At 42.3% G+C, this 27,531-nt stretch overlaps 1 protein-coding gene and 1 non-coding gene across 12 annotated transcripts in view; both read right to left on the bottom strand.

The window, feature by feature from the left end:
• The window catches only part of LIMA1 (LIM domain and actin binding 1), an 81,068-nt gene that overhangs the window by 33,871 nt on the left and 19,666 nt on the right, over positions 1–27,531 (bottom strand). For 9 of the 11 annotated variants that reach the window (XM_040488165.1, XM_040488166.1, XM_040488168.1 and 6 more), the window contains 3 exons: positions 20,642–20,783; positions 10,019–10,064; positions 299–763 (listed from right to left, as the gene is read on the bottom strand). In XM_040488165.1, the coding sequence (XP_040344099.1) occupies positions 299–763; positions 10,019–10,064; positions 20,642–20,760 (630 nt within the window). In that variant the 5' untranslated portion in view covers positions 20,761–20,783. Of the gene's footprint in view, positions 1–298; positions 764–10,018; positions 10,065–20,641; positions 20,784–27,531 lie in introns of those variants that run through there. The other 2 variants (XM_040488172.1, XM_040488173.1) reach the window with 1 other exon arrangement.
• Positions 25,615–25,718, bottom strand: LOC121039120 (U6 spliceosomal RNA). The gene has a single exon (XR_005794638.1). It is a non-coding gene; the product is annotated as a U6 spliceosomal RNA (small nuclear RNA).

Raw genomic sequence — 27,531 nt, 5'->3', positions numbered from 1 at the left:
AAAAGGCACAGGAAGACAAATTAAAAGGGCAAGCGTACAAAAACAAAATCCAATCAGCCTCAAACTCTCTTCATTTCTAGATATTAAACTGAATCCCTGTGTGTGCCTGATTTCACATGAAACTGGGTCAGAGATCCGCAAATCTTAGCATCTCTGCACATAATTCAAGACTTTTAATTAATTCATTTAACATTGAATTGAAAGACATGCTGGCCACTACTCAAACTGTCTAGTTCAGAAAAATAGCGTTAATTACTTGAATTGCCTTTCTCCAGTTTGAAACCAGCCCAGTCCTTACCTTGGTTTGAGTTGGTTCACCTTTCTCAAACATCATCTTAAGCCTGTTCAGCGGAACATTATATTTCTCTATTTTGTTTGCAGCTTCTGTGTTTTCACTGATTTCGGGTTTTCCTACTTCATGCCTGGATTCTCCTAGACAATTTTCCATTTTTTTACTTTCTTTCGAGTGGTCTTTAAGATGCTCACTGCCCTGGGTGCGGGGATACGGATACCGATTGAGGGCTTCAGAAGGCGATCCTAGTCTAGGTCTGGGATGGACGGGTTCTTCTTGGTCAGCTTCGGCCCCAGAGGCAGACCTTCTTGCCACTTCACCGGGAGGACGGTTGCCTCCGTGTCTGACCTCAGCGCTGCCGTTTTGCAGGGAGTCCGTGTGAGACTCCGTTCCCAGGGCTGGGTTCTCCCACTTCTTCTTTAACACAGTCAGGATCCCCCTTCTAACGTGCTGGGGGAGATTTTCAGTGTTCTAGAAGAACAAGAAGTAAGTGCCAGTTATAACTTGCCTGTTGAAACATTCAAACATGTTGTTCTTTGTAAAATGAAAGTTAAAACTCTAAGCTGCTCCTGGTCCACTGGCGTTTCGGACAGCTGGGAACAGTTACAGTCCTGCCACATGGAGAAAGCATCCACCCCGGGAGAGGGAGAGGGGAAGAGAGAAAAAGTCAGGAGCTGAAGCAGGAAGTGATAAAACAGGATAGCCTTATAAGGACAAAATGAGAAGAAAGGAGAGCCCAGATCTAATGAGACGAGGGATTTTTATCCAGAGATTAATAAGAAAAACAAGAAAGAAAAAGCAAAATACTAGGTACTTTAAATACCACAAATCTGCATTAATACAAGTTCCTCATTACATACCACAAAATTACATGGTGAATCTTTTTCTTCTTTTAAATAAAACAAAGAGGCAGTGTAGCTGAAACCACCCAATACCAATAATCATCAGGGATTGAAACTATTGAAAGAAACTGAAAGAACTCACCAGACTTTTACATGTATTTGCATAAATTATATTTCATCATATCTGACATAATCTACGGGCATATGAACAATCAAATTCTATTTTTACATAAGAACCTAATCCTCTTTTTTCCCCTGCTCTTCGCTACATGTTTGTCCATGTGTAAATTCTCAGTTATCAGGAAATTTACTACTTCACAGATCCTTTGGTAGAAAAACACCCAAGCTTCATATGAAAACACCACCACCCACTTTCTTGATTGAAGGACACACGTTTTCACATCTCAGGGAGTGCCACTTTCACCTGGGTCGAAACGGAACGAATTTATACATAAGACAGATTGCAAACAACCTGGAAACTGCCACTGTTGTTCTTCAAGAACCGAGGAAATGTGCTTGATGAAGTGAAATTCCATGTCCCAGACTCTGAAAGCTTTCCTATAAATAAAGCGAACAGCCCCAGTTCCCAACAAACCACGAACTCCAGTACCTTCGCGCTCTCTCCGTTCCTGTGGTCTGTGACTCACCCGTCTTTCTACAAAGAAAGGACAAACCACCTAGGACTGAAAGACTTCGGGGAATTAAACAGGATTAGCAGCTATATTGGGAATTAAGTCTCTCACCCTATTATTCTTCTGAATTCACTTCATCAAGTAGCACCAAGATTTGGAAAAAAAAAAAAAAAAAAAACTTACAGAAGAACAACTGCCTGATTTTAGTGTTTAAATCTTTACTGACAAGATGATTCACTGGTGGAAGCATGAACGGATCAGAGATACAAGAAGCCCCCAAAAATTTTCTTGTTGGAAAAGAATTAAAAAACTGCTCTGGACACTGGTGCTGCCTTAACTCTGGCAACATGCTTTGCTCAATGCTACCTTCTGCCACACAATGGATGAGTCATCCCGGTCTCCAACTTCACCTGCCCTGCCCTTGCCCTGCCTAAATAGGAGCCCTGAGAATCTAAGTGGCATTTTGTCTTGGGAACTGGACACTACTTTTCTCAGTAACGATGTGATCAGAGTGCATTTACTGACATGGAAAGATGCTCGTAAGATGCTTTTGAGCGGAAAAAAGCAAATTATAAGACAGCATAATCCCACTTTATAATGCACATGTGTATTTATAAATATAAGCAGAAACATAGCTGGAAGAAAAGACATCAGGATGTTAATAAGTTACCTTTGGATTGTGGATTGTGGGCGTTTGTATTTTTTTTCTTTCTTTTTACAATAAATGTGTATTTGTTATTTAATAAAAATGAATAAAAAATAAAACTATACATCATCATCCTATCACAAAAATCTGCTACAGAATATTAAAACTTTTTTGATGTTAATGTAAGCAGCTTGAAAATGACCATTTCTACTTTACTTGTGATGACCAGGGAGGGAGGGATCTGTGGGATGGAGTAACGGCAGTGTCCCAAAACGGGTATGGGTGGAGGACATCCCTTAGGGGACATCGTAGCTAGGAGTAAATGTGCTCTTTTATTAAAAGGAGTTCTTTTGTTTTCTGTTTTTGTGAGAGAGAGAGAGAGAGAGCTCAAGTGGGGAAGGGGGGCAAAGAGAGAGGGAGAGAGAGAACAATCTCAAGCAGGCTCCACACTCAGCACAGAGCCCCAACACAGGGCTGGATCCCACGACCCTGGGATCATGACCTGAGCTGATATCAAGAGCTGGATGCTCAACCGACTGAGCCACCCAAAGCGCCCCTAAAAGGAGTCCTTAAAGGAAACAGGTCCAAAAGTGTTGAAGTGGGGACAAAAAGGGCTGCATGGTCGGACAGCGTTAAAGGCCCCGTACCCTTAAATCACTCTTGGCAACATACCCAGGCAACGCCAGGTGTCCAGGTCTTTAGGATGTGAGGAGAGCAAAAAATGGGGAAGCAGCAGTGGTTACAGGCTTTCTGGGGAAGGTAAGGCAGCAAGAAGGTGTAGAACAAGAGCAATTGCTAAAAGCAGTCTGGACAGCACGATGGCCTGGGCTATCACTGGATAAGGCATAATGGGCCACTTCTATTTTCTTCTCTTTATCTGTATTTTCTACAACAACAGCTGTTACTAGTATAATCCAGCCCCACCCAGCCAAGTGACCTTGGGCAAGTTTAATTTCTGCAACCCACAATCCTGGGCTAGTATGGAGAACAGATGTGACTACATTAAAGCATGTAGTGCAGTATGTGACATAAACAGGCACCCAATTTAGTGGTGACAATTAATATTATGTGGGTGGCCCTCCCTACTCCTCCAGCCATACCTCATGATGATCAAGCACAGTAAGTAGCCAGTCATCTCCCAAATCCTGAACTTGGGTTACAGTCTCTTCTTGTTCTTTCTCTTTACAGTCTCCACTGTACCAGAGTAGGGGTGTGGGGCACAAAATAAGGTGAAATTCTAGTTGATGTCCTTTGTATCAAGGGTTTAACTTTGTCCCAAGTAGTTTCCTAGAGTAGGCAGTGGGAAGTCATGGAGACTGCAAGGTTTCAAGGACCTTGTTACTTGCTACATTACTGTAGCTTCCTCTCTCAAAGTGACATCCAGAACGCTGTTCACTCTACCCTGCAAGGCTGAGAATCTTGGCAGATTTGCCTCTGGATCAGAACTGGCTGCCTGAATCCAGATTAGGCACAACCTGGAAATGCAACACAATGTCTTCTGCAGGAACATTTGACTTTGGGATGTGTCCCAGCACTGTCATTCTGAGATGTATGGCCTTGGATAAGTCCTTTCCTCTCTTTGTCTCAGTTATTCCACCCGTAAAATAGAGGCTGGGTCAAATGAGCTTTAGTGTTGAAATCTTAGCAGGGGTATCTTCATCTTAAAAGCAGGAGGATGTTTGGTAGGAGACAGCAGTGGAGTTGGAAATATGGACTACCTGAATGTATAGCCTCCAAGGAAGGGAAGAAATTCCTAGGCTGAGAGACTCTCAGAAAAGTGGTAGCTAGGCATTATGGAGATGAGTGACCAAAGCATAGATTTCAAGAAGTGCTATATTGCATGCTTGAAAAGAACCTGAAAATATAACTGATGGCAGTATTAATGGTCTTTATTTCTGTTTCCTAGATGTATGTGGAAGAGGAAGAGAAAAGGAGAAGTAAACTTCTGGGAATCTAGGCTATCATATAACCTGATCCCACTATTTGCTAAAGGAATAAATGTACCCTCTTGCTCCCGAATGTTTCTCTAAGTTGCTTTCCATGGTAGAATACAAGTATTCTTTCATCTGATCAGTCACTTCTACTGATTTATATGGATATTTCTCCCTGTTCTTCAGGAGACAATTCAGACTTCTGACAAGGCTAGTGGATTTGTCCAAAAGTAACCTAACCCTTCGGCGTCTGGGTGGCTCAGTCGGTTAAGCGTCCGACTTAGGCTCAAGTCAAGATCTCATGGTTTGTGAGTTCGAGCCCCACATCGGGCTCTGTGCTGACGGCTCAAAGCCTGGATCCTGCTTCGGATTCTGCATCTCTCCCTCTCTCTCTGCCCCTCCCCTGCTCGAGCTCTGTCTCTCTCTCAAAACTAAACAAACATTAAAGAAAAAAAAAAAAGCAACCCCTCTGTCATTAGTGGGAAAAACTGGTGAGATTTGAATAAATTCTATAGTTTAGTTAATAGCATTGTATCAGTGAATTTTTTAGTTTTGATAAATGTTTCAGAATTATGCAAGATGTTAACATTAGGGGGAGGTAAGTAGAGGCATATCAGAATTCTCTGTAATATTCTTTTTTTTCTTCCAAATTTTTATTTAAATTCTAGTTAGTTAACATATAGTGTACGACTGGTTTCAGGAGAATTTACTGATTTGTCACTTACATATAAGACCCAGTGCTCATCATAACAAGTATCCTCAATACCCATCACCCATGTAGTCCATCCCCCACCAATCTCCCTCCATCAACCCTCAGTTTGTTCTCTATCCTTCAGAGTTTCTTATGGTTTGCATCCCTCTCTTTCCCCCCCTTCCCATATGTTCATCTGTTTTGTTTCCTAAGTTCCACATATGAGGGAAATCAGATGGTATTCGTCTTTCTGTAACTGACTTATTTCACTTAGCATAATACACTCTAGCTCCATCCAAATCGTTGCAAATGGCAAGATCTCATTCTTTTTGATGGCTGAGTAATATTCTGGTGTGTGTGTGTGTGTGTGTGTGTGTGTGTGTGTATACACCACATATTCTTTATCCATTCATCAGTCCATGGACACTTGGACTCTTTCCATAGTTTGGCTATTGTTGATAATGTCTCTGTGCTATCTTAATAACTCTAGTGTAAATCCAAAATTATTTAAAAATTAAAAGTGTGTTTAAAAAAAAAGTAACCATCCCTCAACTTTTGCATCTTCCTTTATCTCTTGCATTTTATAGTTAAGGGTCTTGAAAGCACTGTCTGTAGTTGCTATTTCTACTTGAACACTCTATATTCACACTAACTCTACTGCCCAAACACTTCTGAAGTAGCTCCAGTCAAGATCACTGATTAGGTCTCTAATATTTTCATTTTACAATCTTATTATTAATAATTTTTCCCAGTTACAAAAGTAATAAAAATCTCATTGGGGGAAAAAAGTCACAGTCAATACAGGAATGTACACATGCCTTGAATGTATGCTCTTATTTTCCCTATTTGACTTCCCTATGCCTGCCACCCAAGATACCCACTGCCAATGATTTGGTGCATATGCTCTCAAATTTTTTAACCTATTTTTATATACTCTATTTTTTTAGATACTATATTTACATGTGAAGATATCAAAAAGCATGTTAAGTGATTAAAGCAAGGTGTCGAACAGTATAGTATGGTAACTATACTAACAGTATGTGAGAGTTCATATTTCCTCACATGCTAATTATTATCCAATAAAAAAATCTGCCAACTGTTCAGATTACAATTTTTATCTCATGGTTATTTTAATTTACACTTTTTATTATTATTAGTGAGGCTAAGCATTTTTTTTCATGTTTATTGTTTCGTCTTTTTTTATTAAAAAAATTTTTTTTGTTTGTTTAGTAAACTCTACTCCCAATGTGGGACTTGAACTCACAACCTAGAGATCAAGAGTCCCGTAGCTCTACCAACTGAGCCAGCCAGGTGCCCCTATTTTTTCTTTTTTAATTACCTACTCGCATCCTTTTGCCTCAATTGGCAAATGCAGTGGAACACTTCTGCTTTATTTTAATTGATCCCTCTATAGCATTTGACATTACTGACTACCCCTCTGCTTTTAAAAAATTCCCTCGTTCCATGGCTTTTGTGAGATACCCCTTTTTTTCTAGGGTTCTTCCCATTTCTCTGGCCACTCCTCAGTCTTCTTTATAGGTTTCCCTTCCTCTGTCTCTACCTTGTATGCTGGGGTCCCTCAAGGTTCTGTCTTAGGTCCTCATTGTTCACTTACATATTCCCTGTAGATGACGTCATCTACCTTCTGGTTTTACCCACCAGTTGCCTAGAGATGACTCAGACCCTATAACTCTAGCCAGATCCCTCTCCATACCTGGAATTCTATCTGGAAATCCTATAGACATCTTACACTTATCCTTGCCTAAGGCTGAAGTCTCCTTTCTCCTCTCTTTACCTCTCACCCTTTATTTATTTTTTTTTTAACGTTTTTTTTTTTTTACTTATTTTTGAGACAGAGAGAGACAGAGCATGAACAGGGGAGGGGCAGAGAGAGAGGGAGACACAGAATGGGAAGCAGGCTCCAGGCTCTGGGCCACCAGCCCAGAGACCGACACAGGGCTGGAACTCACGGACCGCGAGATCGTGACCTGAGCTGAAGTTGGACGCTTAACCTACTGAGCCACCCAGGCGCCCCTACCTCTCACCCTTTAATCTGTTTCTTTTCTTGAACTCTCCATCTTGGTGGATGTGACAATCATCTTTTCAAATGTCAAATGTGCCCGTTCTCATGTGTCCATGCTGTGCATGTGTCACTTGCTCTGCCATTTCCTTGCCCCCTTTGCTTGACTAATTCCTATTTATCCTTTGGGCTTAGTCAGGCGCCACTTCTGGGAAGCCTTCCTTGACATGGTATAGTCCAGGTTAAAAGTTTCTCCTAAACTTTCCCCCAGCACCATAAGTATTTCTCTAACATGGTACTTACTGCACTGGGATTATAAACTCTATTTTCCACATTCTAAATAGTCCCTTGAAGGCAAGGACCACATCTTATTCCTCTTTGTGTTTCAGCACCTGGCACCTAAGAGAGGCTCCACAAGTGTTTGTCTACACTCGTGGTATCAACTTTTATCATCCCCCTGTCTTGAACCTACTTCAGTCAGGCCTCCCAAACAGCACAAGGTGACCAATGACCTTCATGTTGCTCCAACAGTCAGTTCTCAGCTTTTTCTGGGTGTTTGATGATAACTCTCCTTTTAGAAGCACTTTCTTGGGGCACCTGGGTGGCTCAGTTGGTAAAGCATCCGACTCTTGATTCTGGCTCAGGTCATGATCTCACGGTTGTGAGTTTGAGCCCCACATTGGGATTGCAGAGTGAAGAGCCTGCTTGGGATTCTCTCTCTCCCTCTCTCTCTGCCCCTCCCGTGCTCTCTCTCTTTCTCAGAAGCAAAACAAAACTTTTAGAAGCACTTTCTTCACTTGGCTTCTGGCACCCAGACTCTTGTTTCTGCTGTCGTTTTACCAGCTGCTCCTACTCAGTCTCCTTTGCTGGTTCCTCCTTATCTCCCAACTTGAAACATCAAAGTGCTCTTGAGCTCAGTCCTCAGACCTCCCCTCTATCTCCTTTCACTCCCTAAGTGATCACATGCATCTCATGTCTTTAAATACCATGGATACTTTGATACACACACATCCTATCTCCAGCTCACATCTCTTCCAGTTTCAAGTTCTTATAGAACATCTCTACATAGGGGGCACCTGGGTGGCTCAGTCAGTTAAGGGTCCGACTCTTGATTTCGGCCCAGGTCACGATCCCAGGGTTGTGGGATCGAGCCCCACATTGGGTGCTGTGCTGAACATGGAGCCTACTTGGAATTCTCTCTCTCTCTCTCTCTCTCTCTCTCTCTCTCTCTCTCCTGTTCTCTCTGCCCCTTCCCTGTTTGTTCTCTCTCTTTCAAAAATAAATAAACATTAAAAAAAAATCTCTACTTGGAAGTCTTAAAGCATTTCACATTTAACATGCCCCAAACTGAGCTTCTACCATTTTCCCTTCTCTAAACCTGCTTTTCCTACAGACTTCTTCATCTCAATTAATGTTATTTTTCCAGGTGTTTGAGCCAAAATTATTTTTGCCATTCGCCATTTTTCTCTTTTTCTACTTTCAGTATAAATCCTGACCACTTCTCATCACCTATATAACTACTCCAGTCCAGTCCATTATCATCTCTTGCCTAAATCACAGCAATTGTTTTATAATTTGTCTCCATGCATCTGCCATTGTTCCTAGAATTTCTTCCTCCTCTTTTTAAAATTTAAGTCAGATAATATCACTCCTTTGCACACAAACCCTCTGAAGGCCCCCATGTGATCAGACTTAAAGCCCTGGTCCTCGTAGTGGCTATGATTTTGCTTTTCCTATTCCTCAAACACATCAACAAAGTTCCTGCCTCAGGGCATTTGCATGTGCTCTTCCTTCTGCCCTAATCATTCTTCTCCCTGGTTCGTATCTTCAGATCTCTACTCCAGTGTCCCCTCATCAGAGGTGTTCCTGGACCACCCTACATTCTATCCCTCCTACCCACTTTGTGTTGTTTCTTAGCATTAACCACCACCTGACAAAATTTCTTTATTGTCCGTCTCTCCCACTATCGCAAACTCCATGACGGAAGAATCGTAGTCTGTATTAGTGCCTAAAACAGTGCTTGGCACCTAGTAGGTGACCCGTGAATACTTGCTAAATGAACCACTGAAAGAAGGAAGGAAGAAAAGAGGAAGGGGAAAAATAACAGGCGGGAGAGAGAGGAGGAAAGAAACCAGCAGTTGAGTGAAATGATGGTAGCTTTTGCTTACAGTGGACCACAAGGGACCCATTTTTTAATTACAGGAAAATTACGCCAAAGACCTGGTCAACATTACCCCCTTCGAGAGAACAAATTGACAGGGGCACGTTATGCACTAACTTAAATAGGTTAGGTACTAAAAACCACTAGGAGGATGTTTCTGTAATGCCAGCCAAATTAAAGAATTCTTACCCAAATAAGTGAGATTTTTTTTCCTCACAAGATTAAATCAAGTAAGATTTCAAAAGAAATACATTCTCCAGCCCAGCTGGAAGCTAGCCAGCAGGGAGAGTAGAGAATGAGAGCAAAAGAGCTTGTTCTAAGGTTTTAGCCTTTGATGGATCCTGCAGCTAAGAAACTTGCTAACTAGACTGGGTCAAGAAGTGTGCTTTAAACAAAGAACCCCAGGATGACGACAGCGGCACAGCTGCTACCATTTAAATGCAGAAATACAGAAATTCTGGTTGTTTGATTTGGAACAAGGGATGGAACCTAGGAAACCCTGTATTCTAATTTAAGCAGAATTAGTAAGCCATTTTACTAACCTCGGGCAAAGCACTTGGCCTTCTATCTTTCACTCAACTCAGGGAAGAGAAAGGGGTTCAAAAGGAGAACCTCAGTGGAAAAATAAGATTCCCTGCACCTGAATCACGTCCTCATGAGTAAATGGCTCACAAATCAGAGCAGCTGGCACCATTGCCTGGCTCAGCTGACATGGAGCCCGAGCCCCACAGAGGCTGCAGGTGGCTGGACCACGCAGGCTTTATCAAGAAGTTCCACATGCCCTGGGGCTCCTCAATACTTACACTTCTTCTCTTTTCCATGTTTGCTTCTTCAGCGGCTTTCTGGTACCTTCAGAGAAGGGGGGGGGGAGAAAGAGAATGTTCTCAAATTAAATTTATGTTTTTACTTTTTTTTTTTAATGTTTATTTATTTTTGAGAGAGCACAAGCAGGGCAGGGGCAGAGAGAGAGGGGGACAGAGGATCTGAAGCGGGCTCTGCACTGACAGCAGCAAGCCCAATGTAGGGCTCGAACTCATGAATCGCGAGATCATGACCTGAGCCGAAGTCGGAGGCGCAACCGATTGTGCCACCCAGGTGCCCTGTTTTTACTTTTTTATCCTTTAAGAAAACCACTTCTGCCTACATATTTCTGCCAGCAAGTGTCTTTAATCAACTCCAGCAGAAGAAGCAGAGAATCAGAGCAGCCCTCACTTCCTGCACTGGTACAGACATCCGGTCTGGTCTAACAGGTCCAAGGCGAGCAGGTCAAACGCTGGGAAATAACTAAATAGAGCAGAAAGTCTGGGGTTTAAATCCCCCTTTGATGTCTCATTAACTGTGATCACTTAACCTCTGTAAACCTCAGTTTCCTTATCTAGAAAATGGCTTTATAGATCTCCTGTCAAGGTTGCTGTGAGGGTTAAATGAGATCACGTGCATAAAAAACACTTTGCAATTAGCCAAAGGATGTAACATGGCATTGAACGAGGATGCACATTTCCCCCGGGCACTAATGCCTCTGAAATCTTACAGTTCTTGCCAAATGATGGAGAGCTATCACACTGCCTGTGCATGTGTGAGTGTAATCTAAATTCTTGGTATTGTCACTTTAGCTCAATGTAGTTGATGGTATTACACATATTTTAAATGCCACTGAAAATGTCTTTAAAGAAATTACATGTGATTTGGCACTTAAAGAAAAACTGTTTTTACTGTTTTAGGTATGAATAAGGGTGATATGTGAGGAGAAAAGTTTATGTGCTAAGCAAGCACTGGTCCTTTTAATTGGCAGTGTTTTTGTATTTTTCTGAGTGATGCATAAAATAGTGGCAAGGCTACAGTGGATGGCATTTTAGATTTGATAAACAAGCATGTATAATTTAATTATTTTAATTTTATGATTACTTTCATCATTTTTCTTTTTTTTAATTTTTAAATGTTTTTATTTATTTTTGAGACAGAAAGAGAGCATGAGCAGGGGAGGGGCAGAGAGAGGGGGAGACACAGAATCTGAAGCAGGCTCCAGGCTCTGAGCCATCAGCACAGAGCCCGACGCGGGGCTCAAACTCACAAGCCGTGAGATCATGACCTGAGCCGAAGTCAGACGCTTAACCGACTGAGCCACTCAGGCTCCCCTGAAATAATCTTAAAAAAAATAATAAAGGGGTTCTCTAGAGGCTGTGTGGAGAACGGACTAGGGGGGGCCGACAAAGGAGGTGGCATTAATGAGAGGTGATGCTGGCTTGGCCCAGGGTGGTGACACTGGAGTGAAAGAAAAGTGAGTAGGCTTGAGATGTATTTCAGAGGTAGAATCAACAGGACTGGTAGTGAGGGAAGGGGGAAGAAGCAGTCAAGAACAAGTCCCAGGTTTTTGGCAGCTGAGTTCATGGAATTACTGTTAACTGGGATGGGGAATTCTGAAGGAGGAGCAAATCTGGGGATGGGGAAGATAAAGAGTTCAGCGTTAGCCATGTTAACTAACTAGCAATATAAATTTAGGACTTGTCTGTCCACAGATGGTATTAAAGCCACGGGAATACACGATATCACCTACAAGAGTGTGCACTGTGAGAAGAGGTCCTGGAGACTAACATTTTAGCAGTCAAAAGGGGATGAAGAGGTCATAAGAGACAATGACAAGGAATAGACAGAGAGGTAGCAGACAACCAGGAAACTGGCAGAGAAGCCAAGAGAAGGAAAAATGTGGGAGGCACAAAGTGCTGAGAGGTCATGTGATACCAAGGCTACCAACACCTGGGTTTAGCAACACAGCAGCCTCTTGTAACCCTGGCAATCCTCTTCCATTATAAATATAATTAATTTACCCACACTCCTTTTATGTGCATTTGGATTATTTCCAGCTTTCCACCATTACAAGTAGTACTTTGGTGAATGTCCTTGTGCATATATTTTCCCCCTTCCTTGTACTAATATGTCTGTCTGAGAGTCCCTAGAAAGGGAAATGCGAGAGAAAAGTGGATTATAGATAGAAATGAACTTACAATTGGCCTTGGCCCTTGTTTCCACACCCCCTGGGTAATCATCTACAGTATATTACAGTGATAACACAATATATGGGAGCCAGAGCCAATCAGCAGACAGGTTTATTCTTAGTCAATTGTTCTCCAAGGCAAAGTATTTGCACTGTGGTTAGTTGAGTAAATAGGCTCAAAGGTTCCCTTCCCTTTTCTGTCTTAACAGAAACATAGACTTAAAGAAATAAGACCAGAATAATTTTCATCTTCAGTCCTCTCCTTTTAGCACAGAGGCATCTGAAAGACACAGGTATATCTGCCGCTGGCTGTCTTGAATTTTGTTTTGAAACTCCACTCCAATATCCCCGTCCTTTATTTAGAATGAAGTACTTGCTAAATATTAGATATGCAGGGAGAAAGGTCGCATGCCACTGCTTTCTTCCAAGTCAGGGCCGTGGTACTTTTTACATTTTGCACTCTCGGTATGCTAAGAGACGCTGGGGTGCCACACTTCTAAATTCAGCGTTGGGGTAGGATTCAGGCCTCAGACTTTCCTCAAAGGCACTTAGAGCAACTGGCGTAATTCTGACACAAAATGTGAAGGTCACTGATTTTGCAGGGGCAGGGGAGGGGGAAGGCATTTTGAAGATTCAAACTGGAGGGGAAAAAATATTTGCAGTGACATTTCTATAATTAAAATCTCATCCCTCTCCCCCTCCCAGACTGTCTTGTCGTCCACCATCCTCTTCTTCACACACAGAATTTAATCTTCCAACTGCTCATTAATGCTCAGCGGTGGGGCAGGCAGCTGATGGAGGATGCTAGAATTGTCTTGGGAGTAATAGCAGTGCCTCAAACTTTTCTAAGGCCAGAACAGAGTTCCTGAGCCATGACTCTTGCTCGCATGCCCTCAAAGAGAGCAAAGAGAAAATGGAAACTCCCAAGTTTCAGGCAATGTATTTTCCTCTGGAACTATTTCACCATTAAAATGTTACAGAGGAGCAAAAAAGGAAAAGAAAAAAAAAAAAGAGGAAGGTAGCCAGGGAGATCTGAGGGTCAATTTTTTCTTAATGAAGGAAAAACTAAATATGAACCAGGTTCCTTCTTGAGACTATGGAGAGGGTAAAGTCATAAGAAGGTGGAGGTATTATAGAGGGGAGGGATGAGTGTGGGGGTGGGGTTCAGGGATCTGTGTGCTGGCTTTGGCTTTGCCACTATCTGGGGTGGGAGCCTCAGTCATAATCACTGGCCATCAAGTTCCTGGTCTGTCAGAGGAATGGGGCAAAGGTTAGCCAGATTGGTGGTTTTAAAACTCTTTTCACTGCAGAATCCTACCTTCAAGTGATATCTCTTTTTTTAATGTTTCTTTCTTTCTTTTTCTTTTTTCTTTTTTTGAGAGAGAGACAGAGTGCGAGTGGGGGTGGGGGGCAGAGAGAGAGGGAGACGCAGAATCTGAAGCAGGTTCCAGGCTCTGAGCTGTCAGCACAGAGCCTGATGGCAGGTCTCGAACCCACGAACCGCGAGATCATGACCTGAGCCAAAGTTGGACGCTTAACTGACTGAGCCACCCAGGTGCCCTCAAATGATATCTTATTTAGAACCTAACAAATAAAAGAGATCAAAGCAGTACGGCTGGTGTGGAAGGTCTCGCGCTCAGTCCTTTCGTTCTTCCCATCTTCCCAGACCTGGCCCCTGAGGTTTCTCTGAAGAACTCAATTCAGATAGGTTGAAAACCAATGAGCCAGATTCTCTTTACTTCCAAAAATGTAAGAGTCAAACAGGAGTCTTCTGGAAAGAAACCAAATTCCACCAAAAAAGTCAAATTTTAATCAAGCAAAGGATATGTTACACTGAAGTTAGTGGTGAGTAAACCAAAGCTAACTATTCATTTTTTTTCCTTAAAATTTTTTTAACGTTTATTCATTTTTGAGACAGAGAGAGACAGAGCATGAATGGGGGAAGGTCAGAGAGAGAGGGAGACACAGAATCTGAAACAGCCTCCAGGCTCTGAGCGGTCAGCACAGAGTCTGACACGGGGCTCGAACTCACGGACCGGGAGATCATGACCTGAGCCGAAGTCGGACGCCCAACCGACTGAGCCACCCAGGCGCCCCCAAAGCTAGCTATTCAAACCAACTCATCAATAGGACCTTCCTTACCTCAAGTTTAATGATGTATATAGTATAGAGGTTCAGTAAAAGAATTAAGTCGAGCTATAAAGTACTCATGAGACCTAAGATCTATGCTAGAAAAATCACTCTTAAATTTTTTTAATGTTTTTTTTCTTTCTTTAAAAAAATTTATTCTTGAGAGAGACAGAGCATGAGGGAGGGAGGGAGGGGCAGAATGAGAGAGGGACACAGAATCCAAAGCAGGCTCCAGGCTCTGAGCTGTCAGCACAGAGCCTGACATGGGGCTCGAACTCACAAGCCATGAGATCATGTCCTGAGCCGAAGTCGGACGCTCAACCAATTGAGCCACCCAGGCACCCCAAAAAAGTTACTCTTATATACAAATAAATGTAAAACATGTTAGCAGTTAGAAAGTAAAGCCCAAGCTAATTCTACAAACATGAGCCAGATTAAGCTTCCAAATGCCACTTTTATATTAATCTCTGATCAGAAACCTCCTCAGGTTTCCTACAGTCTCTTAACTAGGCTTGTACAGAATTTGTTCATTCCAAACCCCATAATAGGGAGTGTTTCAAAATAAGAGAAAATCAGGTCACCAGGTGTTGGAAGCAGAGATGAGTATATGCTTTGTGGAACACAGTCCTGCAATCTGCTTTGGAAACCTATAGTAAGTGAACCCTAAAAGCCTTGAGCAAGATCAGCAACGTTGATTCAGGGTCTCCATTGAGCATGAAACCTGGAGAAGAGATTCAGGCTGATTCTCTGGTTTGTCCCAAGTGCACATCACACCCTGTACTACGTCTGTGCCTTAGACCTCCTGTGGCTCTCTGCCATGTCACCACCATCCTCTCAGCCTACCAAATAAAATCTATTCATCCTTCAAAACTAGTTTAACACATGGGCATCGGGGTGGCTCAGTCTGTTAAGCGTCCAGCTCTTGAATTTGGATCAAGTCACGATCTCATGGTTCGTGAGATCAAGCCCCACTTCGGGCTCCCACACTGAGCCTGCTTTGGGATCCTCTCTCTCCACCCCACCCCCTCCCTGGCTCACACTCGCTTTCTCTCTCTCTCTCTCTCAAAATAAATAAATAAACAAAAAAAAGAATCTAGCATGAAGCCTGGCACATCGATTCTGTTAATGAGTTCAGGATTTAGTTTTGCATAATTGCCATTTGCCCTTATAACCTTCATGGAGAAAAGACAGTCACCCTGCTATGCTAGGAGAAGGTAACCTCTAAGATGACTTTTTGCTTTCTCTCTGTAAGATTAAGAAGGCCCCTAAGATGAACTGCTTTTCCCAACCTCCTAACTCTCATCAGTTCTAAAAGACCCAGTTCCTCTATCTTGAGAACCGGCTGGGCGAGGCCATGACAGAACAATGGGCTGGGAAAGGAACTGAAGAAGGGGTGAGAGTTTCACTGAAGTGACCAACTGAGGTAAGCAGGGAAGGAAGTGAAGCCAAGAAGGAGACTGACATCCACGGCCTGGGCGTCCTGCTTTGGCCTGAGAGCAGTGTCAGTGGGAATAAGGGAGCGGAAGAGTATTAGCACAGGAAGCTCCAATCAGAGAGGTATTAAAAAATGCACATTCCAGAGATGGATTCTGCATGAGATAAGGTTGGGATTGGATGCAGGGCCATGGGAGACAATGTGTCGGTTGAAGAAGTAGGGAAGGTCAAGAAATTATGAGTTCAGAGTATGAGACAGGTCATTTATGTGGACCAGTGATTCTTCACTGGGGGGCACTATGGGCCCTGGGGGACATCTGGAAACATGTGAGGGAATCTTCCTAAGGTTTCCCTTCCACCTCTTTTTTCTTTTTTGGATGTCACAATGTCGTGGGGGTACTACTAGCATTTGGAGGAAGGATGAACATCCTGCAGAAGGAAGGTCTGCCTCATCGAAACACGGAGGAGAGAATGAAGCTGGAAGCTACTGTCCCCAGCAAAGCGGGGGAGGGGAGCTTGGCCAGGTGGCTGGCATACCACTGCAAGAAAGGGGAATAGAGAAAGAGTACAGTACAGTTAGATGTGAGCCTCAAAGCACAGGTTTAGAACTTCAGAACAAGGAATGAAAAACAATCGATGGAAACCAGTAGTGGAGATTTAGGACAGCAGCAACCCTGACTCCCAGCCCCAGCATGTGCAGAAGCAGCAGGCGGCCACTGCTCAGAGACAGAAGGCAAGTGGAGGGAAAGCCAAGTTCAGCTGAAGAGAGGTGGGGCTAGGGAGGGTGAAAAGGGTAAGAATGTGGAGAAGTTTCTCTGCAGAAGAGGGAGTTTCCAACTCCCATTAATCACATCTCAACACTGTCTCAGTTCTTTCCCTTCCTCTCCATTCCTGCTGCCCCCCACCTTCAATAGCTTTCACTTGGGTTCTCAAGAGAGCCTCACAACTTGTTTCCATGCTATCAATCTCTCACCTTTCCAGTCTACCTTTCTACACTGTTGCCAGAAGCATCTTTCTAAAATACAAGTCTGATCATGTCATTCTGTCTACACAAAAACCTTCAATTGTTTCCCTTGTTTATCTAACTAAATAAATCCTGAACTCAGTATGGCATTCAAGGCCATCTATCATCCGGCTCAAACTAAACCGTACTAGTCCCTTCTCCCTTTTGTATCTCTCCATGCTAGACTGCTTGCTTTCCCATTCCCTTTATTCATGGTTAGTTTCCACAATCCTTTGTTTGAACCTATCATAAGCCTGATAGAATATCTTTTACTACCAGTGCTCCCTAAACCTCCCTGAAAGTAAAATTCACCTGGGATACTTGTTGAAAACACAAATTCCTAGGCTCCATCCCAGACACATCAAATCAGACTCTTTAGGGGAGGAGCCAGGGAAGCCATATAGGATAGTTTTAAAACATGTCCAAAAATATCTTTGACATTCCTGGGGCGCCTGGTGGCTCAGCTGGTTAAGCGTTTGACTTCGGTTCAGGTCATGATTTCATGGTTCATGAGTTCAAGCCCTGCATCGGACCGTCTGTTGTCAGCACAGAGCCTGCTTCAGCTCCTCTGTCTCCCTCTCTCTCTCTGCCCCTCTCCCCCTCCTCTCGCTCAAAAATAGACATTAAAAACAAAAATTGACATTCCTCCCAACGAAAAGTAGAGTCAAGTTCTCGTCCCTCTGAATGTGGGCCAACTTGAAGAGAATGTGGCAAAAATGATTCTGTGTAACTTCTGAGGCCAGGTCATAAAAGGCCACACAACTCCTGATCCTGTCTCCCTTCTTCCTTTGTTCCCTCCCTCTGTCTCTGGATGCTTGCCCTTGGCACCCAGCCAACTAAGCCACGCAGCCACATGGAAAAGCCATGTGTAGGTATTCTGACCAGGGCCCCAGCTGAGATCCCAGATGACTGCCAACAGCAATGACCTGACTTGCGAGTGAGTGAGTCTTTAGAGGACTATGGGCCCATCTTTGAGCCACCTTGGCTGATGCTAACAGAAGCATCAAATTGGAGATTCACAAGCAAAATAAATGTTAGTATTTCAAGCCACTAAATTTTGGAGATTTTTTTTTCTAATGAGCAATAGATAACCGGAGCACCATATTATTAGTAAGTACCCCAGGTGATTCTTAAGATGAAGGAGGTTCAGGGACTTCAGCTACCATATAAACCATACTAATTTATACCATCAGTTTCCTTGAGGTCAGGGATTAAGTCTTACTACCTTCCCAGGGGCAGCTGGGTGGCTCAGTCAGTTGAGTATCTGATGTCAGCTCAGGTCATGATCTCACAGTTCGTGGGTTTGAGCCCCACATCAGGCTTGCTGCTGTCAGCCTGTCAGCATGGAGCCCATTTCAGATCCTCTGTCTCCCTCTCTCTGCCCCTCCGCTGCTTGCACTCTCCCCACCCACTCCCCAAAAAAATAAATGTTAAAAAAATTTTTTTAAATGACATTTATTTATTTTTGAGAGTTAGAGAGACAGAGTGTGAGCAGGAGAGAGGCAGACACACACACACACACACACACACACACACACACACACACACACACAGAACCTGAAACCTGAAGCAGGCTCCAGGCTCTGAGCTGTCAGCACAGAGCCCAACGCAGGGCTTGAACTCATGGACTGTGAGATCATGACCTGAGCTGAAGTCAGACGCTTAACTGACTGAGTCACCCAGACGCTTCAAAAAAATATTAAAAATAAGTCTTACTACCTTTCAGGCTCTCTGTCCCTTTTTTCTAAAATATCTTCATTGAGGGGCGCCTGGGTGGCGCAGTCGGTTAAGCGTCCGACTTCAGCCAGGTCACGATCTCCTGGTCCGTGAGTTCGAGCCCCGCGTCAGGCTCTGGGCTGATGGCTCAGAGCCTGGAGCCTGTTTCCGATTCTGTGTCTCCCTCTCTCTCTGCCCCTCCCCCATTCGTGCTCTGTCTCTCTCTGTCGCAAAAATAAATAAACGTTGAAAAAAAAATTAAAAAAAAATAAATAAATAAAATAAAATATCTTCATTGATTTTCTTTTTCTTTCTTTCTTTTTTTTTTTTTTTTTTGGTAAGAATAATACATGTTTGCCATAAAATTACAACAATACAAAATGCATAATGTAGAAGATAAACGGCCTATGCAGTCTCCCCCCACCTTCATTCCACCTTGAGCGGTAAACAAAGCCAACAATTTGGAAGGGCAGTGTTTTCCACAGAGCAAGTGCTTGATGGATTTGTTCCTGAAGAAAAGGTGACACGGTAGATTTAAAAATGTCCTATTGTTATTTAGCTATATCCTAGATACAGCTCCCAGAATTTCTTTCTTCAAACCTTGACCATGTTTTATCTCTTAAATGTATCGAGCTTCCTATTAATTAACAAACTCTACTAGTAAGGTAAACCTATCAGCTGTCCTAAGCTCCTCCCCAGTATGGCGTCTCCCTTTGAGTGAAGTCAATGTGTTTGTGCGTCCCTGGTATATTACATATACCATTCTTTCAACATCTGTTGAGTGCCTACCACATTCCAGTCACCATGCTATACACTAGGCATATAAAATAAGTGGGAAAGGGGCCCTCATATCAAAGAACTCATGGTCCAGAGTAGGGGGTCAGCAAACTTTTTCTTAAGGGACCAGGTAGTAAATATTTTAGACTTTGAGGCCATCTGGTCTCTGCTGCAACTCTGCAGCTATAGCACGAAAGCAGCCATAGACAATGCACAAATAGAAATGGCCATGTTCCCATAAATCTTTATTTACTAAAACAGGCAGCTAGTGGGCCGGAGGTTGCCTACACAGTTTTCACTGTTCAACAAAACTTTGTGCATTGACGAAATGTTTCTGTGATTTCCAAAATGGTAGCCACTTGCTACATGTAACTCTTGGATGCTTGAAATGTGGCTAGTGCAGCTGATGAACTGAATTTTAAGTATTATTTAATTTTAATTAATTTACTTTTTTTTTTTTAAATTTTTTTAACGTTTTATTTTTGAGACAGGGAGAGACAGAGCATGAACAGGGGAGGGTCAGAGAGAGGGAGACACAGAATCTGAAACAGGCTCCAGGCTCTGAGCTGTCAGCACAGAGCCCGACGTGGGGCTCGAACTCACGGACCACGAGATCATGACCTGAGCCAAAGTCGGCCGCTTAACCGACTGAGCCACCCAGGCGCCCCAATTAATTTACATTTAAATAGGCACATATGTAGTGGCTACTATACTGGACAATGCAGGTATAGAGTGTACTAACGCTTCCTTCAACGAAATCAATGCTTGCCTCACAATGCATCTCAACCAAAAAGCCTTCCTGATTAGCTTCTGCCCATGATGGTCACTCTTTCTCTCCTATTGTTTCTAGTCCTTAGTTCCATTCATTTTGGACTTGCTGACATTTTGCTTAATAATTATGTGTTTTATAATTATCTTTTGTGTGTAACTTTTTCTCTCCCTAACTAAACAAAAATTCAAGGATAGAGAATGTGTTTCCTGATTATTATCCTCCTCCTCCACCGTGTCTTGTATGGTGCTTAAAATTCAGAAGGTGCTCAATAAAGCCATTTTTTTAGACTTTTTTTTTTCTAAAGTTTACTTATTCTGAGAGAGACAGAGAACGAGCAGGGGAGGGGCAGAGAGAGAGAGAGAGAGAGAGAATCCCAAGCAGGCTGCACACTGCCAGCAGCGGAGCCCGAGTGGGGCTCAAAGTCATGAACCATGAGATCATGACTTGACCGAAACCAATAGCTGGACACTTAATGGACTGAGCCACCCAAGTGCCCCTCAATAAAGCCATTTTACACCATGTACTTCCTTTACTGATTTCCCTGACAGGTGGTAATGTTTGCTCAAGACAGATGGTCCTCTTGGACAAAGATCAGCACTTACTTGGAGAATATTTCTACAATAGCTGATGACTTGTTCTTGTTGACAAGAGAAAGTTCTTTGGCCGTTACCCTCAATGATACTGAAGTCCATTGCCGTCTATTAAATGGAGTTGATTCCATCTTGTCTACAGATACTGAAATACCTATGCAATAAAGAAAGTCAGAGTATTAGACACAGAAGAGGATTCTCTAGCAGCCAAGGGCTCGCAGTGGTGTGGCAGAAGAGAGAACACAGAGCTCTACCTAGGCCAGCAGACCACACCACTGCCTCTACCAGTTCTCTCTCAAAAACTGTAACCTTGGTCAAATGATTCAATATCTGGGTTGTAGTTTCCTGTAAAATGAGAAGGTTAGACCAGATGATCTCTAAGGTCCCTTCCAGTTCCATCATTTTATGACTGACCTCACTGTGCAAACATCAATTGGCCTCCCTCTGAACTTAAATCTGTTCCAAAGTCACATTTGGAGTGAAATGTTCCACTCTTCTGAGTTACATCCCAAGGGAAGTACACTTGGCATCTGTGTAGATTCAGGTCCAAATTAGGTTCTACCTACGTCCAAGTTTCTTTTGGCTGCCCTTTCTCCCCAAACTGTGCATCACTGACCACTTGGTTTAGAGAGAGAGCTGGGGACACAGCATGGTATAAGATAAAGAGTGAGGGCTTTAAGTTGAGATAATCTTCAGCTAAATCATAACTTTTGTCACCGTGAACAACCTATATAATTTAATATATATAGTTTTACTTTCTTCTGCTGAAAAATGAGGATAATACTTACCATTGTGGGTGTTTTGATATGGATTTAAGGAGAGGATATATTTAAAATATTAAGTAGGTTATAACGTATTAAGAGCAATTTAAGTATACATATCAGAATTGACTATTGTTATATACTTATTATTTTTACATTTTAACAATCTTGACAACATGGAGAAATATAATGTACTTTAAATTCAGGCGACAAAAACCTCTATTCTGTAATTCTTTTCTAACATTGCTTCAAGTCAAAGAATACATAAAGCTATGCCTCTGAAATCACCTAGTCCCTGCCCATTAATCTGGATTGTTTCGGTTTTGCCCCAGAAATTGCCAAAGGTGTTTTTGCCCTAGTAGTTAGCAAAGGAGTTCCAACCTTTGTCCAGAAAAGGTAAGATTAGAAATGAGTCCATAGTGGGGTGCCTGGGTGGCGCAGTCGGTTAAGCGTCCGACTTCAGCCAGGTCACGATCTCGCGGTCCGTGAGGTAGAGCCCCGCGTCGGGCTCTGGGCTGATGGCTCAGAGCCTGGAGCCTGTTTCCGATTCTGTGTCTCCCTCTCTCTCTGCCCCTCCCCCGTTCATGCTCTGTCTCTCTCTGTCCCAAAAATAAATAAACGTTGAAAAAAAAAAAAAAAGAAATGAGTCCATAGTTTCCTTATTTGAAGAGTGAAAACTATAGATAAAGTACTACTTGCAGGTCTCTTGACAACTGCAGAGCATAACTGATCTGACAGAATGCAGAGTTCATCATGTACTGTTTCTAGCAACCTTGACAACAACAGAACCCAGTGGGCTTAACCAAGCAACCTGGGCTGCCATTTTACACTGAAAGTTCTGTTATGCAAAGCAAGTGATAAGCAACCTTAAAGAGCACACTACTTTTCCACACGCAGTACTCGTTCTTCCTACTAAAGTCTTGTGTGAAAACAATGAGAGTTTTGTGGTTTTTACTTGTTTGTTTTAATCCCCATGTTGGAAGGTAACATAGAACCCCCTCATGATAAGGAGCTCTGGTATTAGACACAGATGCATTTAAGTGGGAGTTTTGGCCCCATCCCTAAAACTTAGATTTCTCATCCATAGCAATAGTACTTCCTTCATAATATCCTTATGAGGAACAAATAAGATAAAGAAAAGACCCTGACACAGAGTAAGTAATACATAGTGGTTTTTCAAGAATCTCTCTCTTCCTGGATAAGATAATCTTAATTCTACACATGTTCTTTGAAGTAAACGTCAGTGTATCAAATAATATGTATTTACTTGTTTATCTGCTTCCCAGTCTGAATCTGACAGACCCGTTGAACATTGTCAGCCCTTACTGTAATAAGAAAAAGATACAGAAGCAAAAACAATTCTGCTAAACTCAGTTACGCAACATCACAGTAATGACCCTTTGAGCCAAGGTTAGGAAATACTGAATCACACTTCAAGACACTGTTGAGTACAATTATGCTTTCAATGTAGGTGTGGGTATAAAAGTCGTCAGTGCTTCTATAGCAATCAATTCTGGATCAAAGAAAAAAATACAGAAGATATGTTCTCAAATTTGTTTCTAAAAAGGAAAAATCATTCATTATTTGAGGGACTGAGTATGGTTAAAAAAGGGGGGGGTTATTTAATTCCCAAGTCTAATTCCATGGTTTTGATTAACATTGGCCAGAAATCCAGCAAAACTCAGAATATCTATCTTGGTATAAGGCTGTGATAAGCACACTTTTTGCTCAAGGAATGAGATGGCTCACACCATCTCCACACTTCTCTTTACAGAAGCATACTATCATTTCTTAGTAATGTGATTAGCAGCACCCTATGAAACAGATAAAGGCGAGAATGAGTACACGCTTTTTGATAGACGCTGGTATCAGGTTACCGAGTAACTAGCTACTTTCTATAAGGTATAGGGAGAGGGCCTGCCCTGGCTGGGGCTTGCTGACACGTACACAATAATTATAGCACGAAGCAGAATATGGTTAGAGGCAATGTGTGGTCTAGGAGTAGGGAATTTGATTTTCTGGCTTGATGGGAGGGAAGGGAAGAGACATCAGATTGATTTGGGACTTACAGAGGGGCAGACCTTCATCAACTGAGGCCAGGAGGAGGAAAGTGCATCTCAGGTAGGGAGAACAGCATTATACTGTTAGGGAGCTGAAATAGCATAGAATACTTTAATGGATTTGACTGTAGGTACAAAAGTAGTGGAAGATAAGGTAGGGAAAGAATGGGCCCAGAATGGGAAAATCCTTGCAAACCATGTTAAGGAGTTTGAGCCATATTCCAATACTGGAAAGAACTAGCCTGTGAGTGAGCAGAGATAAGGTCTAGTCTTAATGTGCCACTCCCAAAAGAATGATTTCCCTGAGCCCAACATCTATATCTGTAAGATAAAAGTTCTATAGTGAATCGCCCACAGTCTCTATGGTGGAACCTGGGAAGTTTCTGAAAAAGCAAGTAACATAATGGGAACCATGTTTTAAAAGCTGATTCTGCAGCAGTGTATAATGTGATAAGTGGGGGGGCAAAGACTGGAGTCTAATTTACTTGTCAAAAAGATCCTAAAACTGTCTAAGTGAGAGGTAATCAAGGTTTACATTAGCATAGGTGGGAATGGAAAGGTGGGAAGAGAATTTACAGTTCTTAGAATAAAATGGATTTACAGTTAGAGAAGGAATCAAAATTGGAATCATCAAACTTGAATGATTAGAAGATTGTTGATGCCATTAAGAGAGACAGTAAACATAGGAAGAAGTGGGAGAATTATGAGTTTTGTTTTACATATGTTGAAATATACATGCCTGCAAGAAAAATCCTAGTGATTTTAGGAAGCTAAAAATTCCAGGCCGAGGTTTCACACTCCTGGAAAGAAATGAACGTTTCTTTTATTTATTTTTTACATGTGTATTTTTATTTATTTTTGAGAGAGAGAGCAAGTGCATGAGCAGGGGAGGGGCAGAGGGTGAGGGAGAGCAAGAATCCCAAGAACCCCAATGAGGGGTTCAATCTCATGAACCATGAGATCATGACCTGAGCTGAGATCCAGAGTTGGACACTCAACCGACTGAACCACCCAGGTGCCCCAGAAATGAACATTTTAAAACATCTACTTACATGAAGTACATATTTCACTTATTTCTCATAACCGCTCTACAAGATTGGTTTTACTATCTCATATTTATGTTGAAAAACCGAAATTCAGAGATATTAAATAACTGTACAATCATCTTTTAGTCATAAGTAGCAGAGCTGGGATTCAAATCCATATTCTCTCTGATTTCCAAAGTCAATTTTCTTTCCACTACAAGTAATGAATAATGATTAAAACCATCACTTTTGGCCATGGTAGAAAATTGGGTAGCAAAAGTTTTGAATCACTTAGCTGCAAACCCATACAAATTATCTTTCAGCAAGAGTGTAGTGGCAATTATCTTCCCAGAATGGCCAGCATCAGAGATAAATCATCTGGTCTTTCAGTGAAACTTAGAATTAACTAGGGCCTTCTTGAAATACTCTCCACTGTGAACATCTTGACTTTCATGGGGTTGAATTAAAGGTGTGATATCTCTCCCTCCTTACCAACTCTCTCTCAGATGGGAATCCCATTCTCAGACTTTAGGACAACTTCCTAATCCTAGAAATCTTATTAAGAGTGAGAGGGCATGTACCAATGCCTGGAAAGACCCATCTAGGGAGTCTTTGGGCTGCAATGCCTTTTTTTAAGTTTATTAATTTTGAGAGAGAGAGAGAGAATGTGCATGAAGGAGGGGCAGAGAGAGAGGGAGAGAGAGAATCCCAAGCAGGCTCTACTCTGATAGCGTAGAGCCTGACGTGGGGCTCGAACTCATAAACCGTGAGATCATGACCTGAGCCAAAACCAAGAGTCGGACACCTAACCGACTGAACCACCCGTGCACCCCTGGCTACCATACCTTTGACTATTTTTTTTTTTCCAAAGGCCCATTTGACTCTAAGATCTAATCCACTGCACTGCTACGTGCAAATAATAAAAGGCACTATCACTTATTGGACACTTACTAACTCATTTAAGCCTTACAACAACCCTGGAGATAGACTAGTGTTATTTCCATTAAAAACAAAAGCAAAAACAAAAACAAAAACAAAACCTGGTTCATTGAGGTTGAGTAATGTGCCAAAGGTCATGTAGCTAATATATGGCCCAAGCAGAAGGCGTGTTCAGACTCTAAAACCCAGCCTCTTAGGTCAAACGCATTCTACTACCACTTTAACTGTGTGTCACCCTTGAGCAAGGGCCATGCTAATCTTCTCTGGATCGTTCCAATCTTAGTATACATGCTACCAACACCACTTCAACTGTGAGGGAAGAATGGCTGGATTGGTTGTCAACTGTGTTCGAGACTTAAAGGAAATGGATATAACAGAAATATCTCTAAGATTTTCTAGCCTCAGACATTGGAAGGACGGTGGTATCACAAATAATAATGGGACACATAGAAAGGGAAACTGTTTGCTAAGAAGGAAGAAGTCTTCAGTTTTAGATGCATAGGGCAGATTTTAACAACAAAAGGGAAGCTTAGAAACCAAGTAACCAAATCCCCCTTTATACAATAAGGGAATTGAGCCACATGAAGGTCCAATAATTTTCCCTAGCTCCACAACTAGTTAAGTATGAAAGCCAGAGTTCTAATTCCCAGCTCAAAGTTCTTTTATCACACCAGGTAGCTTGAGGTAAGACGGCTGAATGTCCTATGGGGAGCTATAGCTTGTTGATAAAAATCTCTTGAACAAAGGTTCTTTAAAGTTTAAGGGTTGGGCAATGACTCACTGGGAAATTTGGCCCCAGGTATCTGCTTCCTCAAGCTATTGCTGAGGGTGAGACCTGTGACTGCTCCAGGAGTCCTACTGTAATAAATGCATTTCCAGACTTAACCTAACTAAGCAAACTGTCTTGCAGAATCCAGGACGGACGGGACAAAAGCAAATGAACTGTCGTTAATACTATTCCTGTTCTTATAAATCTAATCTCCTAATCTCATCATATCTTTCTCCCCCCACTCTTTTTGTTTTGCTTTTTGTTACTTGTGCAAGAGGCAGAGTTGCCTGAACACAGCCCCCACCCCTCCTCCACACACACAGATTAGAGAGAACAAAGTACAAACCCATTCATTAAAAGAAAATGTTGGAGCACCTGGGTGATTCAGTTGGTTAACTGTCTGACTCTGATCTTGGCTCAGGTCATGATCTCATGGGTTGTAGGTTCAAGCCCCACGTCAGGCTCTGCACTGACAGCCTGACTGGGATTCTCTTTCCCACTCTCTCTGTCCCCCCACCCCCCCATGCTGTCTCTCTCAAAATAAATAAATAAACTTAAAAAAAAAAATAAAAAGAATGTTTAGAAATAGACTGTAGGGGCACCTGGGTGGCTCAGTCGGTTGAGCGTCTGACTTTGGCTCAGGTCATGATCTCAAAGTTCGTGGGTTCGAGCCCCGTGTCAGGCTCTGTGCTGACAGCTCAGAGCCTGGAGCCTGCTTCAGATTCTGTGTCTCCTTCTCTCTCTGCCCCTCACCCACTCACACTCTGTCTCTCTCTCTCTCAAAAATAAACATTAAAAGAAAATTAAAAAAAAAATAGACTGTAAAGTTTTAAACGTTTCTTGTTTCTTTTCTATCAAGAACTCTTTCTGATTTTAATGTCAGCAGGTAAAAGGGAGCAACTATTGCAGTTTTTTATTTCTTTTTAATTTTTTTAAAGATTTACTTTATTTTTTTGAGAGAGAGGGAGAGAGACAGTGCATGAGCAGAGGAGAGGCAGAGAGAGAGGGAGACACAGAATACGAAGCAGGATCCAGGCTCAGAGCTATCAGCACAGAGCCTGACGCAGGGCTCAAACCCACGAGCTATGAGATCATGACCTAAACTGAAATCAGAGCTTAACTGACTGAGCCACCCAGGTGCCCCCTGTTTGTTTATTTTTTTGTAATCTTTACACCCAATATAGGATTCAAACTCATGACCTCAAGATCAAGAGTTGCATGTTCTAGCAAAAGAGCCAACCAGGCACCATAGGAGCAACTGATTAAAAGAAAAAAAACAACCTAAAAAAACCTTCAAGGTGCAAAGGGAAATTTTAAACAAAAGCAACGTGAAAATGTTCCCATATGA

The sequence above is a fragment of the Herpailurus yagouaroundi genome, unplaced genomic scaffold, assembly GCF_014898765.1.
Source record: "Herpailurus yagouaroundi ecotype Mexico unplaced genomic scaffold, PumYag 166, whole genome shotgun sequence".
Classification (NCBI taxonomy): Eukaryota; Metazoa; Chordata; class Mammalia; order Carnivora; family Felidae; genus Herpailurus; species Herpailurus yagouaroundi.
This window is presented reverse-complemented; position numbering and strand designations above follow the sequence as displayed.